At 46.5% G+C, this 19,473-nt stretch overlaps 1 protein-coding gene across 1 annotated transcript in view; it reads left to right on the plus strand.

Annotated features, from left to right (window-relative positions):
• The first annotated feature begins 236 nt into the window (after window positions 1-236).
• The window catches only part of LOC122940416 (zinc finger protein OZF-like), a 48,691-nt gene continuing 29,454 nt past the window's right edge, over window positions 237-19,473 (plus strand). Inside the window, exons 1-3 of the mRNA XM_044297089.1 lie at window positions 237-273; window positions 357-506; window positions 590-684. Of these exons, the coding sequence (XP_044153024.1) occupies window positions 240-273; window positions 357-506; window positions 590-684 (279 nt within the window). The 5' untranslated portion in view covers window positions 237-239. The remainder of the gene's footprint in view (window positions 274-356; window positions 507-589; window positions 685-19,473) is intronic.

Consider the following 19,473-nt stretch of genomic DNA (forward strand, 5'->3'; position numbering starts at 1 on the left):
TACATGAGGAAATCAATAGAGAGATCCTAGAACTCACCAACAAGATGATTGAGCTGCTGGCTGGAGAGGTGACACTGCTGGGCATGCGGGACTTTATACAGGAACGTTATGAAGGGATCTGGGTGATGACTGTATCATTGTGTTGTCAGGTTCCTATAAGGTGTCAGGATGTCACCGTCTATTTCTCCATGGAGGAGTGGGAGTATTTAAAAGAACACAAAGATCAGTACAAGGACGTCATGATGGAGGATCTCCGGCCCCTCACATCACCAGGTAATAGACATGACTAAATACACACATCCTCTCATTATCTGTATATAAGGAATGAATTTAGTCACTGGATGTGTTTCCTACAGATGAGGAAGAGAGAAGAACAGCGGAGAGATGTCCCAGTCCTCTTCTTCCACAGGATGGTTCAGAAAAACATCACAATGTCCCACAGGAAGATCAGGTAGATGAATATAAGGACATCATGATGGAGGATCACCAGCCCCTCACATCACCAGGTAATATACATGACTAAATACACACGTCCTCTCATTATCTGTATGTAAGGAATGAATTTAGTCACTGGATGTGTTTCCTACAGATGAGGAAGAGAGAAGAACACCGGAGAGATGTCCCAGTCCTCTTTTTCCACAGGATGGTTCAGAAGAACATCACAATGTCCCTCAGGATGATCAGGTAGATGGAGATAAGATCTCATGAAATGTTCCCTATGATCTGTAGAAGGCTGTGAAGATCTTGTGTTCAGTCTTGTTTTATCCACCAGTATTATGTTTTCTCCTTCTATAATGAGAAAGGTGGAGATTGCAGGATTACAGATGACCATAGACATTACATGTTTTCTGGATCTTCTCACAATTTTCTGCCTGTACACAATTTTAAGATGGCCTCCCCTGTGAACTGCTGCAGATCTTTTGTGGTTGCACAAGAGTGGCACAACAGTTTTCTTAGAGGTCCTCGGCCAGGACCATGCAATAATATAAATGGTCAACCAAAGTTTTGCTCGGATTGTCAGCTTGAACATGAACATCAGTTAAGAAATGGGAGACCTTTAAATCCACATTGAGTAATTGCACTGAAAAATGGATTCCTTTAGGTAACAAGTATAAACAGCTAAAATTAACCCCCCTCCCCCATGGCTTACAGCTACTGTAAAAAGGAAAGAAATAACAAAAAAGGGCATTTCAAAAATACAAATCTGAGGGGTCAGCTGTAGCTTTTGAAGTTTACAAAGGGCTTAATAAAATCTGTAAAAAAGAGATAACATTTACAAAAATACAAAACGAACAGCAGGTAGCAAAAGAGAGCAAAACAAATCCCAAATTATTCTTTAACCCCTTAAGGACCCTGCCATTTTCCACCTTAAAGGGGTATTCCAATCTTAGACAATGGGGGCATATCGCTAGGATATTCCCCCATTGTCTGATAGGTGCGGGTCCTACCGCTGGGACCTGCACCTATATCGAGAATGGAGCTGGGAGCTCTGTGCCTGGAGGACCCCAGATTTCCCGGGGTCCATCCACCACCAAGTGCTAATCCCCTGCCTCTCCCTTAGAAGTGAATGGGAGCATGCCGCGCTCGGCTATTTTCGGCAGCCCCATAGAAATGAATGGAGGGCGGCTGCGCATGCTTAGTGCGCTCTTCTTAACTTTCGGGGCTCCATTCTCGACATAGGTGCGGTTCCTTAGCGATATGCCCCCATTGTCTGAGATGAGAAAACCCCTTTAAAGGGACTCTGTCACCACTTTCTAACCCCCCCTTTTAAAACTATTGTTCTCTCCATGCCGCCCTTGTGATTACAAAGGTGTTGTTATAACATAAATTTGCCGTCTCGTTTTGATAAAAATACCTTTTATGTAACCTGTCAATCTCTTTGGATAAGGTGCCCAGGGCTTTTCTGAGGGTCTGATGCTGCCGCCCGCCGCCGCCGCCGTTGGTGCCCAGCTCCTCCCCTGATTCTTTCAGCGCCGCCTGAATCTAATGAAACTTCGCTCAATGAGGCTGATTCTAAATGTCCGCACCGGCGCATCAGGCACAGGCCTGTGCGCACGCGCGCGATCTTTGAAAAGGAGGAGGGGGCACTGACTGAGTGAGAGCCGGAGGCGGATTTCATTAGATTCAGGCGGCGCTGAAAGGATCAGGGGAGGATCTGGGCACCAACGGCGGCGGCGGGCGGCAGCTTCAGACCCTCAGAAACGCCCTGGGCACCTTATCCAAAGAGATTGACAGGTTACATAAAAGGTATTTTTATCAAAACGAGACGGCAAATTTATGTTATAACAACACCTTTGTAATCACAAGGGCGGCATGGAGAGAACAATAGTTTTAAAAGGGCGGGTTAGAAAGTGGTGACAGAGTCCCTTTAAGGACCAGCCCATTTTCCAGCCGGCTGTCCGGCTGCGGCAGGGTATCCCACCGGCGCGCCTTAGCCCTGAAAGCACTCCCAGGGTCCGGCGCCGAGTAGGGAGCCCCTCAAGGGACCCTCCGCGGCGGAGAGGGTCTGCTCAGCCTTCTGCAGGGCGCTCTCGTCGCGGGAGGAATCCCACTACACGGCGGGGCCCAGAGCAGAGTGGGATGCCCCTTCCCCCGCTCTCTGCAGCTTGGGGACGCAGGACCAGGAACGGTGGATCGGCCCAGTCCAGGTCCTAGCGGGCGGTCTACTCAGCTGTGTGATGAGATCCATGTGCTTCAGGCTGCACAGAGTGGGGGAGAAGAGCTGTGCAGGCCCAGTGAAGTTCCGTGCAGAGGTGGAGCAGTGTCATCGTGCCAGAGGCCTGCCGGCATCATCCAGAGGGCCGTGCAAGTCGTCCGGGAGGAGGTAACGTCAACGTCCAGGAGCAGCGCCAAAGGAGAGTCTGTGCAGCGGGAGTCAGGATCAGTGGCAGCGGGAGTCACAGCGCCCGTGGTGCCTGGTGAGACTACTTGGGGTCCCTTGTTAGCGTAGGGCTTCCCGTTGGGAAGTGCTGGGGGGGTGGCCATGGGTGAGTTAGGAAATGGGTTGGGGCAGTTGTTGGGGGGATTGGCGGGTTGGTTGTCTAGTTTGGGGTCAGTAGGTGTGTCGCCATTTCCTGCGTGGGGGGTGTTGCCAGGACTGGTGGCTGGGTCGTGCGGAGGGTCGGTGTCGGTGGAGACTCAGGTTGGGGGGGGGGAAGAGGGGCAGAGGTTGGATGACAGGGCGCGTGGAGAAGTGTATGTGTGCTTTGAGGGCCCTTTGGGGGCCCATTTGAAGCAGGAGGTAAAAGAGAAGATCTCGAAAGGGGAGTATGTGGAAATTATTTCCCTGCTCCCCTTGGAACGGTTTAATTTGGATAGGGGTAAGAAGGACGAGGGGAAAAAGGAGGAGGAGGAGGAGAAGCGGCTGCATAGGTTGATTCCCAGCACATTTGCTAATTGGCTACAAACGTTTTCCATATTAGCAAGTGTCATTAGGGAAAGGTCCCCGGAATGTTGTTCAGCGTTGTTCTGTTACCAGGATGCTATAGGGGAGGCGTATCGGGTGTATGGCGGTGTGGGATGGCTCCGCTACGACGAGCAGTTTCGGCAGCGTAAGGCGGATAGGTCGGATATACGGTGGGACCACAAGGACATCGGGTTATGGTTGAAGGCGACGGCACCGGCTAGGGCGGGGCAGTCCTTTCGGGGTGAGCCCAGGGGGTCGTGTATACGTCATTTGATGCGGCTGTTAAGTGGGTAAGACGGTGTGGGCGGGGGGCGTTGTTGGCAAAAGTTGATGTTGAGGCGGCTTTTCGGCTGCTTCCGGTTCACGTGGAGAGCATGGGTTTGTTGGGTTATTATTGCGAGGGGGAGTATTTTGTGGATAGGTGTTTACCTATGGGGTGCTCTCTCTCGTGTGCGTACTTTGAGACTTTTAGCTCATTTTTGGAGTGGGTGGTGGTGGATGTTTCGGGTTGTTCATCGGTTATTCATTATTTGGACGATTTTTTGTGTTTGGGGCCTGCAAATTCTCGGGTCTGTTCTTTGTTGTTGCACTCGGTGCAGTCGGTTTTTGCACGTTTTGGGGTGCCGTTAGCGAGGGAGAAGACGGTGGGTCCAGTGACGGAATTGTGTTTCCTGGGGATCGTTATAGACATTGAGAGGATGGAGTGTAGGCTTCCGGAGGACAAGTTACTGAATTTGCGGCAGGAAATTGATAAGGCCATAAGGCGGGAGATTAGGTTGAGGGATCTGCAGTCGTTGTTAGGGAAGCTTAATTTTGCATGTCAGATTATGCCGATGGGTAGAATTTTCTGTAGAAGGTTGGCCGCCACTACATCAGGAGTGTCTGCCCCTTATCACTTCATTAGGTTGCGGAAAGAGTTGAAAGGGGATTTGAGGGTTTGGGCAGAGTTTTTGGGTCAGTATAATGGGCGGACATTGGTTATGGGGGAGGTTTGTGATACTGCGGATTTTGGAGTTATTTACGGACACGTCTGGGGGAGTGGGTTTTGGAGCTTATTGTCAAGGGCAATGGTGTGTGGGCGGGTGGCCGGAGTCGTGGGTGGTACGGGGTTGGGTGAAGAATATTGCATTGTTAGAGTTGTTTCCCATTGTCATGGCGGTTGTGTTGTGGGGGAAAAGGTTTGAAAATGGAAAGGTGCGTTTTCATTGTGATAATTTGGGGGTAGTTCAGGCTATCAACAGTTTATCGGCATTTTCTCCTCCGGTGGTTAGGCTTTTGCAGTTTTTGGTATTGCGTTGCTTGTCAATGAACGTGTGGTTAGTGGCAGAGCATGTCAGCTGGAGTGTCTAATTCTGTGGCGGATTCTCTTTCTCGTTCACAGTGGGATCGGTTCCGGCTTCTAGCGTCAGAAGCGGAAGTTGGAGGGTCTGGAGTGTCCGTCATGGCTGTGGGGGATCTTGGAGGAGAGGTGATGGGGTTGCTTAGGGATTCACTGAGCCCTGGTACGTGGAGGGAGTATGGTAAGGCGTGGGAAATCTGGGAGAAGTGGATCGGTGGCTGGGGAGCAAGTGTGGATGATGGGGGTGTTAAGATGGTGATGTTGTTGGGGCATTTGAAAAGTGAGGGTTGGTCGGTGTCTAGGGTGAATCGTTTCATTGCAGGTGTGGCATTTGGGTTCAGGCTGCGGGGATTGGTGGATTTGACAAAAGTTTTTTTAGTACGGCAGGTTTTAAAAGGCTGGCGTAGGGGGGCGGGTACGGTGGCAGATTGGAGGAGGCCGGTGTCTTTTGATTTATTGGTTCAGATGGGCGAGAAGTTAAGCGTTGTCTGTAGCTCGGGATGGGAGTTAGGGTTGTTTAGGGTTTTCAGATTGGGGGAGTTGGTGAGCAGCAGTGTCAACAGTGCGGGGGGGTTGATGAGTGAGGATGTGGAGTGTGGCGAAGATAGGGTTATGGTTCAGATTCGTAGGTCGAAAACTGATCAGGTGGGCAGAGGGCAACAGTTTACATTGTTTTCTGTTCCTGGGTGTGGTATGTGCCCAGTTCGGTGTGTGGGGAGGTATCGGTTGGGTATTGTGAGGGATTTATTGCCGTTTTTTCGACATGAGGATGGTTCGTTTTTGTCTAGATTTCAATTCTTGGCTGTGTTTAAAAAATGTTTAAAGGCTTTGGGGGTTCAGGATAAGGAGTATTCTGGACATTCGTTTAGGATTGGTGCTGCAACTGAGGCAGCTAGATTAGGGGTCAGTGATGAGGTAATTATGAGGATTGGGCGTTGGGAGTCGGTACGATTTAAATCTTATGTTAGGCTGGGTTTTTTGTAGCTGCGGAGCAGTGGGTAGGGGTTGTGTTAATTATGTTTTTGTTTGTTTGCAGGTTTTCCGGCGGCCTTGGTGTGGATTTTAGGACATTCCTATGTTTTTGGGGGGGCGATCAGAGCAGATCCACAGCCCAGCCGAAAAGCCGCCTCAACATCAACTTTTGCCAACAACGCCCCCCGCCCACACCGTCTTACCCACTTAACAGCTTGGGTTGAGTTCAGAGGTGGCTCCGGTTAGGTGGTTAGGGGTTAGAGGGATGTTATGGGGGGGGGTGTTGCGGGAGGTACAGTGGTTTGCTCGGTTGGATCAGCCTCCGGATGTGTTGGTGCTCCATGTTGGGGGCAATGACTTGGGGAGGCGTCCGTTTAGAGAGTTGATACGGGATGTGAAGTTTGACCTGCTGAGGATCTGGGCGTTGTTCCCCGGTGTGGTTACGGTTTGGTCGGACATTGTACCGCGTAAGTCATGGAGGGAGGCAAGGTCTGTGGAAAGCATTAATAAGGCCCGGATAAAGGTGAATAGGGCAGTGGGCCAGTTTATGGCAAAGAATGGGGCTGTGGTGGTGCGTCATTAAGAGTTAGAAAAGGGAGTTGGTGCATTTTGGAGAATGGATGGGGTGCATTTGAATGCGGTGGGGACGGATTTGTGGTCTTTGGGGATCCAGAATGGAGTGGAGATAGCGTTACGGATGTGGAGGGACGCGCAGGCTTGAGGAAGTCGATCTGCGCGTTCTTGGAGGCGGGGGAGGTCCTTGAAGTGGAAAAATATGGTGGTATCTGAGGATGGGAGGGCCCCGCGGGAGGGGCTGGACTCTCATGGAGCTGCTGGGATTAACGAACTAGGCGTCCATCAGTTGCTGCCTCCGAGCTGGGTTCAACGGCTGGGGGCAAGATGGAGTCGCAGGTTTTTCCCGGTGTTTATGAAGCTATTGGGGCTTCTAGGACCTCCCTCGTCATTGGTTAATTTATTGTTAAGTTAATTATGTTATGTATTTATTCAATAAACGGCTGCTGTGGCTGATTAAAAACCTGAGCAGTAGTGTTGTTTGTTTATTTATAGGAGGTGGGGAGCGAGTCAGGTAAAATATGTGTATAAGGAACCGAACAATTAGCCAATTCCCTCTTCAAGTTAGGCCGGACAAGAAGCGGAGCAGTAAGGGGAGGCCGCTCATGAAGAGGGTTTTGGGTGTGAGGGGACAGGTGAGGTAGGGGTTGTGCCGGCATACATACATAATTCCTCTGGGTAGCCATCTTATATGCTTCTGGCCTATGTAAAAAAACTGTGAACTCTCATCTTCCTGAAGCCTGGGTCACCTATGATATAGATGGACACTTTTATTACCACTACTCTGTGAGGCCAGCTATAAAAGGTCATAAAGGCTATACCAGGCCCAGCTCATCCTGTCCTTTAAGATAAGATCAGCTCGCTGTCAAGCCTGGCTGGAGCGTGACGTCATTAATTTCCAGGTCTGGTTTGAGGAGAGCTAATAGCCCTTAATTAGCTCTGGGCATAAAACCAGTCCACTTTCATATTTCATTTATGAATCAACTTATGCCCTTTCTGACACCAGATCCAGGCTCTACAGAGTATTGTGGTTAATTGGGTATCAAATATGACTAGAGGATGTGATTCTGTAGCTGACCTATGGGTGTTAGAAGAACTACAGGTCCCAGCATTACCGTGTGTGGTCTGATTCTGTATGTAAATAAATAAGGATCGCAAATATGTATTCTGTATAAAAATATGCCGATGTATCAGGGAGATACGGGCTTAAGTATAATCCTCATTGTAGGAACTGAACTTTGATGGGGTCATAAAACACTTGGAGGCCAATCCCTAGGATTGACAGTCACTCTGCTGCCATTGGCTGACAGAAGTAAGTCTCCTGCCCATGGGAGAGTTCATAAAAATCTGTGCACAAGGACAGAGGAGAGAGACCCATGGAACATCACCAGACACTTAATTGGACATTGACGGCATATCCCGGTATCAGAAGAACTTTGAGGGTCTCCCCTGATACATACTGAAAAGGGGTTTGCAAGGATTCAAAAAGGACATATGAACGACCATCTGAAACCCTCCAGAGAAACTAAGTATTCTTTCATCTTTTTCCCTTTCATTTGAACTGTCGTGATTATTTATATTGTTATTATTATTCTGTAGATTTATAGTCATTTTCATTAGACTTGTATGCACTGCTTTTTACCGCTTATTAAAGATTATAAAATCTAAATAGCCAAGTCTTCCATATACTAAGCTGCTGAACAACGTACCTTGCCTTGAAGAGACGTTACCAGGTAGTTAGTTAAATTGCATTTAGGAATTGTAGCTGGGGGTGATTGACTGCGGTTGGTCAGTAAGTGATATCCGGTTCATCCACTGATCTGTGTGATAGTGAATGACCCGGATAGTCGGCTCGTGGACCGGGAACCCACGTGGTGGCAGTTACCAAAGTGTAGTGGGGGGTGTTAGCCGAAGGCCTCGTTCACACTTCAGTGTTTGGTCAGTGATTTCCATCAGTGATTTGTGAGCCAAAACCAGAAGTGGAGCCTCCACAGACATGAGGTAGAAGGGAAAGATCTGCTCCTGTTCTGTGTTTAGAGTTGCACCTGGTTTTGGCTCACAAATCACTGATGGAAATCACTGACTAAACACTGAAGTGTGAACGAGGCCGAATGGTAATACCCCGGTCACGTGAGGTCTCTGTGTGTGCGCAGACTCCGTCACAGACCACGACGTCATAGCTGTGGGATCCGGAGAGATCGGATCCATAGTTCGTGACAGGGGTTAAGGTACGGAGGCAGGGATTTAGAAAAGGGCGCGTGTCGCCATGCGAACGGGGGGGGTGGCTAGTGGTCATAGCGGAGGTGGAGGCGGGGTCAGTGGCATTCGGCCAGGAGGAAGCGAACGCCCACCCTCCCGACCCTAGTTATTGTGGTTGTTTTAAAAAAAAAAAAATGTAATGTTAATAAAAAGAGGTAGTGGGGAGGAGGGAGGTGATATTTGGGAAAGGGGGTTGGTTGAATAGGGATTCAGGGCAGGGTTGTAAGTCAGGTGTTTTTTGTCGCGGCCGTCGTGGAGGCGGGGGAGGTCCTTGAAGTGGAAAAATATGGTGGTATCTGAGGATGGGAGGGCCCCGCGGGAGGGGCTGGACTCTCATGGAGCTGCTGGGATTAACGAACTAGGTGTCCATCAGTTGCTGCCTCCAAGCTGGGTTCAACGGCTGGGGGCAAGATGGAGTCGCAGGTTTTTCCCGGTGTTTATGAGGCTATTGGGGCTTCTAGAACCTCCCTCGTCATTGGTTAATTTATTGTTAAGTTAATTATGTTATGTATTTATTCAATAAACGGCTGCTGTGGCTGATTAAATCCGAGGAGTAGTGTCGTTTGTTTATTTATAGGAGGTGGGGGGGGGGGTCAGGTAAAATATGTGTATAAGGGACCAAACAATTAGCCAATTCCCTCTTCAAGACGGATCCGCACCTGGATCCGTCTACAAATGCTGTCAGTTGTCACACTGATCGGCGGATCCAGCAGGCACGCAGCTCCGACGACGGAGCTGCCTTGCGGATCCGACGTTGCAAAACAACTGAAGGACGGATCCGTCTTTCTGGTCTGCGCATGCACAGACCATGAAAACTGTGAAAAAGACTGACAGAGGGATCCATCCATCCGCATGACAAGCGGATAGACAGATCCGTTATTGCTATGCATTTCTAGACGGATCTGCACCTGGATCCGTCTCCAAATGCTGTCAGTTGTCACACTGATCGGCGGATCCGGCAGGCAGCTCTGACGATGGAACTGCCTGCCGGATCACACTAACGCTAGTGTGAAAGTACCCTAAAAAGTCGGAAATCCAGTACTTTTAGTTAAGCGGCCGCTCGATGTGCACTGCCGTGCTGCGCCGTAGCTCCACCACCGTCCCCTTTATAGTCAATGGGGACAGAGCGGCAGACCAGCGGCACGGCCAAATAGCGTTGGATCGATCCTGCCTCTAGTGTGACAGAACCCTTAGGCTCTATTCACACATCCGCAAATGGGTCCGCATTCGTTCCGCAATTTTGCGGAACGGGTGCGGACCCATTCATTTTCTATGGTGACGGAATGGATGCGGTCAGCACACAGTGTACTGTCCGCATCCGCATTTGCGGAGCGCGGCCCCGATCTTCAGGTGCGCAGCTCCGCAAAAGATAGAACATGTCCTATTCTTGTCCGCAGCTTGCGGACAAGAATAGGCATTTCTATAGGGGTGCCGGGCGGGTGTGTTGCAGATCCGCAATTTGCGGGTCCGCAACACACCACGGACGTGTGAATGGAGCCTTAGTGTGATCCGGCAGGCAGTTCCGTAGTCGGAGCTGCCTGCCGGATCTGCCGATCGGTTTGTCAACTGACAACATTTGTAGACTAATCCGTGTGCGGATCCGTCTAGAAATGCATTGCAAGAAGGTATCCATCTACGAATGCACCGAAAGGATGGATCCGTCTATCCGCTTGTCATGTGTGTGTATTTTTTATTTTTTTTTGCAAAGTGCAGAGCAGGGTGAGGGGAAGGTCAGGTTGTTCACGCCCAGAAATAATCATGAGGCAGAGCTCAGGCTTTGTCGGTACACGCCCCCTCAGCATGTAAACACAGCAATAACAGAACCATGAAAAGGTGTAAATATGGGTTTTAACTTGATGAAATCTAGCCTAACCAAATTATATGTATATCCTGATGGATTTTAAGTGTTTTTTTTTTTTTATTAACTCTGATAACCCCTTTAAGGATCAGGCCATTTTATGCAAATCTGACATGTGTAATTTTATGTGGTGATAACTTTAAAATACTTTTACTTATCCAGGCCATTCTGAGATTGTTTTCTTGTCACATATTGTACTTCATGACACTGGTAAATTTGAGTAAAAAAATTTCATTTTTTTATTTATAAAAAAATACAAAATTAAAATTTCAATTTCTCAACTTTTATAATAGATAGTAATACTTTCATAAATAGTTATTACTTTACATTCCCCATATGTCTACTAAATGTTTGGATCATTTTGTGAAGGCCATTTTATTTTGGGGGGACGTTAGAAGGCTTAGAGGTTTCGAAGCAAATCTTTACATTTTTCTGAAACTTTCCAAACCCCATTTTGTAAGGAACAGTTCAGGACTGAAGTCACTAAAAAATGACCCCATTTTAGAAACTACACCCCTCAATGTATTCAAAACTGATTTTACAAACTTTGTTAACCCTTTAGGTATTCCACATCAATTTATGGAAATTGGAGATGAAATTTCAGAATTTCACTTTTTTGGCAGATTTTCCATTTTAATCCATTTTTTTCCCTCTGATGTACCCCTAGAGTAGAAACTCCCAAAAAATTACCCCATTTTGGAAACTACCGGATAAGGTGGAAGTTTTGTTAGTACTATTTTAGGGTACATATGAATTTTGGTTGCTCTATATTACATCTATATTGATCTATATTTTTGTGAGGCAAGGTAACAAGAAATAGCTGTTTTGGCACAGTTTTTTTATTTACAATGTTCATCTGACAGGTTAGATCATGTGTTATTTTTATAGAGCAAGTTGTTATGGAGGCGACAATACCAAATATGAATACTTATTTGGGGTTGCTTGTTTCAGTTTTACATAAAGCATTTTTGGAAAAAATCATGTTTTAGTGCTTCCATATTTTGAGAGCCATATATTTTAAAAAATTTTTGGGCGATTGTCTTTAGTAGGGGCTCATTTTTTGCGGGATTAGTATTATTTAGCTTTTTTTAGCACAGTTTTTATTTAATTTGTTTATGGTGTTCACCTGAGGGGTTAGGTCATGTGATATTTTTATAGAGCTGGTCGATCCAGACGCGGTGATACCTAATATGTCCACTTTTTTTTTTTTTTACTATTTTATATACTTTTATTTCGTTTTTTTGTGAAAGGGACTTTTTATTTTTTATTTTTTTTTCTTGGAACTTTTTTGTAAAACTTTATTTTTTACACTTTATTTTTTTTTCCCACTCTGGGACTTTTACTTTTGGGTGTCTGATCCCCTTTACAATGCATTGTAACTTCTGTATTGTAATGCATTGCCTGTAAGTGTATTACACACTGTAATACACTTCAGCCTGCTTGCCTGTGAGATCCAGAGGGCTGGATCTCACAGACTGTCATGGAAAGCAGCCGCCATGCACAAGGAAGGCATTGGGCTGCCTTCCCTGCAATCGGGTTCCCGTCACATGTACCGCGCTAGTCCTTAAGGGGTTAAATATATAAATGCTAAAAAACCAAGGTCTGAGCAGGTAGGTCCCTAAATAATGGTAATGGGGGGGGGGGGTAGTCACTGAAGATAAGGAAAAGGCAGAGTTACTAAATGTTTTTTTAGCTGTGTATATACAAAAGAAGAGAAAGGAGCTGATATCTGTGGTGCTGGGGCTGTTAATACATCCAGTAATATACTCAATTGGCTAACTGTAGATATGGTCCAAGATAAGTTAGCCACTTCACATCCAGGCCATTTGCCCCCTTCCTGGCCACACCTAATTTATCTGACAAATCTCTCTTTATGTGGTAATAACTTTGGAACACTTTTACTTATCCAAGCCATTCTGAGACTGTTTTCTTGTGACACATTGTACTTCATGATAGTGGTAAATTTGAGTCCCTATAGTTCACCTTTATTTATGACAAAATCCCAAATTTCTAAAAATTCGCAATTTTCCCCCAAAATTTTTTGGGGCTTTTAAAACAGTAAGTGATACCTCATAAAATATTTATTGCTTAACATTCCTCATATGTCTACTTTATGTTGGCATCATTTTGGAAATGTCTTTTTTTTTTTTAGGACGTTAGAAGGCTTCGAATTTTTGAAGCAATTCCTAAAATTAAGAAAATTGCCAAAACCCACTTTGTAAGGACCAGTTTAGGTCTGAAGTCACTTTGTGGGGCCTACATAATGGATGCCCCCCATAAATGACCCCCTTGTAGAAACTACACCCCTCAAGTTACTTAAAACTGATTTTATAAACGTTTTTAACCCTTTAGGCGTTTCACAAGAATTAAAGGAAAACTGAAATCAAACTTTTAAATTTCACTTTTTGGGCAGATTTTCCATTTTAATCAATTCTTTTCTTTAACACATTGAGGGTTAACAGCCAAACAAAACTTAATATTTATTACCCTGATTCTGCTGTTTTCAGAAACACCCCACATGTGGTCGTAAATTGATGTAAGGGCGCACGGCAGGGAGCAGAAGAAAAGGAGCGCCACATGGTTTTTGGAAGGCAGATTTTGCTGAACTGGTTTTTTAGATGCCATATCCCATTTAAAGCCCCCCTGATGCACCCTTACAGTAGAAACTCCCAAAAAGTGACCCCATTTTGGAAACTAGGGGATAAGGTGCCAGTTTTATTGGTACCATTTTGGGGTACATATGATTTTTTTGATCATTCATTATAACACTTTATGGGGCAAGGTGACCAAAAAATTGGTTGTTTTAGCACAGTTTTTATTTATTTATTTTTACAGCGTTCATCTGAGGGGTTAAGTCATGAAACATTTTTATAGAGCAGATCATTACGGACGTGGCGATACCTAATATGTATACTTTTTCTTATTTATTTAAGTTTTACACAATAATAGCATTTTTGAAACCAAAAATTATGTTTTAATGTGTCCATGTTCTAAGAGCTATATATTTTTTTTTTGAGCGATTTTATTATGTAAGGGCACATTTTTTGCGGAATGTAGTGATGGTTTTATTGGTACCATTTTGTGGGACATACGCCTTTTTGACCACTTGGTGTTGCACTTCTTGTGATGTAAGGTGACAAAAATGGCTTTTTTTACATTTTTTTAAATTTATTTATTTTTATGGTGTTTATCGGACTGGGTAGATCATGTAATATATTTATAGAGCCAACCGTCATGGATGTGGCAATACCAAATATGTCTATTTTTTTTTCTATTTTTAACTTATTTTTTATTCCTTACTTGGGGAAATTTTTTTTTTTTTATCTGAATTTTTTTTTTTTATTTCAACATATTATATATATATTTTTTTTTTACACTTTTCGTCCCCCATAAGGTCATACAAGACCTCTGGGGGACATTTAACTTCACATTTAGCGCTTCCTGCTCTGTATACACAGTGCTCAGTGTTCTGTCCCTGCCTTCTCTAAGGGTTGCCCTGCTGTCACTGACAGCGGGCAACCCCATCTGCAGCTGCACGATTAGCGTGCAGCTGCGATCTCTGAATGGACGTTCCAGAACGTCCATTCAGAGATAAACCGACCGCCCAAGGACGTTTATAGTCAATAGGTGTTCGGGAAGTGGTTAAATAAGTTAAATGTGAACAAGGCTCCGGGTCCAGATGAATTGCACCCAAGAATTCTTAAAGAACTCAGTTCAGTCATTGCTGTGCCCCTGTTTATAATTTTTACAGATTCTCTAGGTACTGGTACAGTGCCAAGTGATTGGTGCAAGGCAAATGTGGTGCCCATATTCAAAAAAGGATCTAAGTCCTCCACGGTAATTATAGACCAGTTAGTTTAACTTCTGTTGTGTGAAAAATGTTTGAAGGACTCTTACCACCTTCAGGACCCTGACATTTTTCACTTTAAGGAGGACCTTTCATCAGTTTTCAAAAAGTCTAATTAGGGTGTTAGGACGGCCCCCACTTATAGGACGGCCCCCACTTATGCCATCGCTGTTTTTTTCTTGTGTTTTTTTTAACCCCCTCCCCCCCACATTCGTCCGAAGTGGCCCCCCCATTGATTTTGGCACCTTGTATTATAATGAGCAGTATCAGAACAGGGAGGAGGAGATTGAGTTTTCCTAAGTGGGTGTCTCCTTGCAGTGTCCCAGGGGGGTCAGTAGTGTATGCTGGGCTTTGTAGTGCAGGGCAACCCACTAACCTGGGATTTACTGTCGTCTTCAATCTGGGCAGATACTGGAACAGGCAGGTGATTAATGTTCGTGATGCCAGTGTCAGTTAAACGGTGACACGCCGTGTAATGTTATGTGGAATAATGAAGTTACCACGTGATAGCCAACCAAAAACTGGAACTTTACTGGTTTAAAGCAATAATCATGCATGGACATAGGTGGAAACGCAGTTCCCTTGAAGACAGTTGGTTTATAGGAGTTACAGACAGGCCGGCTGTAGCAAGGTGATTTGCAGAGGGTTAAACACAGGACTTGTAGTACAGGAGGCTTGCACTCTATTCCTGACTGATCCTGAAACATGTGACTTATTCTCAAAGGTCTGATGCCCTAACTCTGGCGTATCCTTGAATCTGTCTTTATCAAATACCTCCTCTGTTACCTTGAGTACCTCTTGCTGATTAGGCTCGCCTTCTGTTGTATTCTGGGTCTTCAGGCTGTTTAACTATGCCCTTCTTACTTCTATGAATACGGACTCAGGAGGGGAACCTTCTCCTCAGAACTGGAACCCGGTTACAGGGCTTTCTCTACCCTCTCAGCACTGAGTCTAGAAACTTCTGCCTTCCTGAGCTAGGCCCTAGCCTATTTATATTGAACTGGGGGCTCCCTCTGCTGGCTGTGACAAGGATTGCCGATAACCGGCCTGACTGGCTTAAAGGGAAATACACATTCCAATCTAGCAGTGTCGGGTAGCCTACCCGTATGCTGCACACCCCCAGACTTTAACGTGAGTAAGGCCTCGTACTCACACACATGCCTGAACCAACATAAGCTGATGCATAATTTAAACATTACATTATAAATATGATAAACAACTATTTCACACAAAAATATAACATTTGCGACTTGATGAACAAATGACGCAAGAAAAAGGGCGTCTTCTTTCTTCTTAGGCACGGCCGCTGACCTGGCACAGCGGACTTAAGGTGAACCAGGTTAGTCTATTTTTCTTGACTGAAGTATAATAAGGAACTACACAGGGTTTCCCCATGGGTGTAGAACAGGCAAGGGCTCACGTGGAGGAGTCCATTCTTGCGCACAAACGTCAAGCAGGCTATTTCTAGTAACAACTGTTCGGGAGGAGACACCACCAGCATAGTCAAAGTCTCCTAAATGGACTGGCGGACGTCCCCTGGTCATCCGGGTGGACCTTCTCAACACAGGGGTTTCCTCTTCCCTTAGCACCGAGGTAGAAGAGAGAGGAGCAACAGGAGGATCTCCATCCGTGAGACCTTGGTCAGGAACAACAGGATCCACTAGAGGGGGAACTGGATCCGGGGCATCTTGAACCGGCTCTTCTGGAAGTAAAGGTACTGTAGGTGCCGGAGCGGGCACCAACAAGTTCAACCATGGTGTCAGAAGCCAATGCATGGGATCAGCGTCATACCTTAGATTACGGACAGCCTGCATAGGAACCTCGGGCTGTATTGATGACTCTGACACAGGGGGTTCAGATATAGAACTCTCGGCACTGGGTTCTGGTGTCAGGCAGAGCTTTAACCGGTTTCGGTGTACAATTTGGGATCCCCTGCCTTCCCGGGTGATCTCATAAGTGTGAGTTCCAACATTTGGGATTGCAGTGACAACATAGGGACTTTGCTCCCATTTACTGTCCAGTTTACTGGTACGGCGGTTATTTTTTAACCATACCACAGCCCCTATTGTCAAGGGTGCTGCATGGGCTGCTTGGTCATAGTCTCTCTGCTGCCGGTCTCTAGCATAGTCCATACGTTCCTGAACAATAGCTTGGGCCGTATTCAATCGCCTTTGGTGTTCAGCAACCCAGTCGGTATTAGGTAATGGGTTGATGCAATCAGGTACGAGTACGTCCAAGGAGTGGTCAGCAGGCAATAACCCTTGGCGCCCAAACATCAAATAAAAGGGGGTATACCCGGTGGAACAGTGTATGGTATGATTGTACGTGAACATGAGCTGTGGCAACAGATTAGGCCAATCTCCCCTGGTTTCAGGAGGCACGGTCCTCAGCATCTCTATCAAGGTCTGATTCATTTTTTCACATAATCCATTACCTTGCGGATGGTAGGCCGTCGTCCGGATCTTCTTACAGTTGTGCAGGCGGCACAGTTCATGGAACAGATGGGACTCAAAAGCAGGACCTTGATCGGTGAGGATCTTTTCTGGACAACCGTAGGGCAGGAGGAAGTGTTTCCAGAACAGTTCGGCTGTAGTCTTGACGTCATTGTCATTAGTACGTCCAGCACGATATTTTACAGAGAAATCATAGTTGGCGAGGCGAGAGGCCCATCTTTGCTCCAAAGCCCCCAATTTAGCTGTATTTAGATGTGCCAGAGGGTTATTATCAGTGAATGCAATGAATGGGGTAGCGGCTAGATAATCTTTGAATTTCTCCGTCACTGCCCACACTAATGCCAGGAACTCTAGTTTGAAGGAACTATAATTCTGGTCATTTTTCTCAGCTCCTTTCAGGGAGCGGCTTGCATAAGCTATCACTCTTTCTTTTCCCTCTTGGATCTGGGCTAACACAGCCCCCAGGCCTCGCTTGCTAGCATCAGTATACAGATGGAAGGGCTTGCTGTAGTCTGGATAACCTAACACGGGAGGCTCGGTCAGTTTTTTTTTAACAACTGGAACGCTATCTCTCTTTCTTCATTCCACTCAATGGGCACTGGAGTTCTAGGACTTTTCTTGGGCTGCCCCCTCAAGAGTTCCTGGATAGGATCGGCTATTTGAACAAAATGGGGGATAAAACGTCTATAGTAGCCGGCAAAACCAAGAAAACCCCTCACCTCTTTGACGGTAGTGGGGACCGGCCAGTTACGGACAGCCGCTAACTTATCAGGGTCAGGTTGTACGCCCTCTCCGCTTACCACATGCCCCAGGTATTTTACCGCAGGTTTGAGCAAGTGGCACTTGGATGGCTTTACCTTCAGGCCATATTTGATAAGGATTTCAAAGACCTCTGCTAAGTGTTTCAGATGGTCTTCATATGTTTTTGAGTACACAATGACGTCATCTAGATACAGCAGCACTGTTTCGAAGTTTTTGTGACCCAAACACCGCTCCATTAGTCTCTGGAAAGTTCCTGGGGCATTACATAACCCGAACGGCATACAATTGAATTCGAACAGGCCCATGGGAGTGGTGAAAGCAGTCTTTTCCCTATCTGCCGGGGCCATGGGTACTTGCCAGTAGCCACTGGTCAAGTCCAATGTGGAGAAATAGGCAGCGGAGCCCAGAGCAGTTAGTGACTCCTCAATGCGGGGCAGTGGGTACGCGTCTTTGTGGGTTATTTGGTTAATTTTTCTATAGTCCACGCAGAAACGGATACCACCATCCTTCTTCTTTACAAGGACCAGGGGTGCTGCCCACGGGCTACGACTGTCCCGGATTACATTAGAGTCTTTCATCTCTTGGATCATTTCCTTTACAGTCTGATAGGAAGTAGGCGGTAAGGGTCTGTACCTCTCCTTGATAGGAGGATGAGAGCCAGTAGGTATGGTGTGTTGTATGGCACTAACCTCTCCATAATCAGTAGCATGTTTACTGAAGGCCTGGTGGTGCTCTTTGACAAGCTGTAGTATCCCTTCTTGTTGACGTTGGGGGGTAGCCTCGTCCCCGACATGGAGCTCTTCCCACCAGGGCACTTGTGACTGGGGCACCGGCGGACATCCGCTGACTGCAGCTGGCGGCTTTTCTGCCACTGGAAGACGGATGATGTCTTGGAAGAACACCTGAGAAAGCTGGGCAACAGGGTAATGCTTAGCAAGCGCAACAGGATGATCACTCAGGTTAATCAGACGGACAGGTACTTTACCTTGGGAGACGTTCACCAGGCACTTGGCAGCTCTCACATAAGGGTAGTTCTCCATCTGGATTGGTTCCACCAGGGCTGGATAATCTTGGCCTTGGACTCCCAGGACAGCACGACACCATAAGAGAGTTTGGGAATTAGGAGGCAAAGTCACAGGCTTATTATCACGGATCCTGGCAGTACAAATTTCTCCTTTCCCGTTAGCAAACCTCTGCTGGGCACTTAACACAGTGATAGTCTTTTGAATCACCCTCTTGGATGCAGAGGAAGCAGTGGGCAGAGTCTGGTGTAATACGGCAAGTATTTCTGCATAACAGTTTTTGAAGACATTGGTGCCTAGAATGACAGGATGTCCTCCTCTGTCGCCGGCCTGTACTACTATCACCCCCTGTTGAGGTAAGGTTACTTCTCCCACCTGCAGGGTGTGTTCCCAGTATCCATGAATCTTTACTGGTTTGCCATTGCTGGCGATAATCTCTACCCAGGATTCAGGCGGCTGGGTCAATTGGTTGGTGTCCCAGAATCTTTCAAAGGCGGGCAGCTGAATAGTAGTGACCTGAGACCCAGTATCTAATAGGGCTTCAAAGGAGACCCCGTTGATCTCTACATTGATTTTAGGATGGGATCCTACATACCGTGGCATCCAATTTGGATCCTTTGGACCTAGTGTTCTACCTCCCGAGGGGTGGTCCTCAGCCTCAGGGGTTGCCCGTTTAACTGCCAGCACGTGGATTCTGTGTGTCCCACCTTTTTGCAGTATGTACACACGGGCCGCTTGCGATCCCTATTGCGCCTCCCAGGATCCCTGGGGTGAGTCTCTTGGTATGGAGGTGGGAACGGCTTAGGAGGTGACAGGAACTCTTCTCCTGACATTATGGGTTTTTCCCATTCCTCCATTTTTCTGCACAGTCTCTCTAGGCTTTTAGTGAGGTGATTTACTTGCTCTGTCAGCATGGCGATAGTATCAGTAGCTGTAGCTTGAACAGCTTGACCGGCCTCAGCTTGGTTAATGATAAGCGGTT

This window comes from Bufo gargarizans, chromosome 6, assembly GCF_014858855.1.
Source record: "Bufo gargarizans isolate SCDJY-AF-19 chromosome 6, ASM1485885v1, whole genome shotgun sequence".
NCBI lineage: Eukaryota > Metazoa > Chordata > Amphibia > Anura > Bufonidae > Bufo > Bufo gargarizans.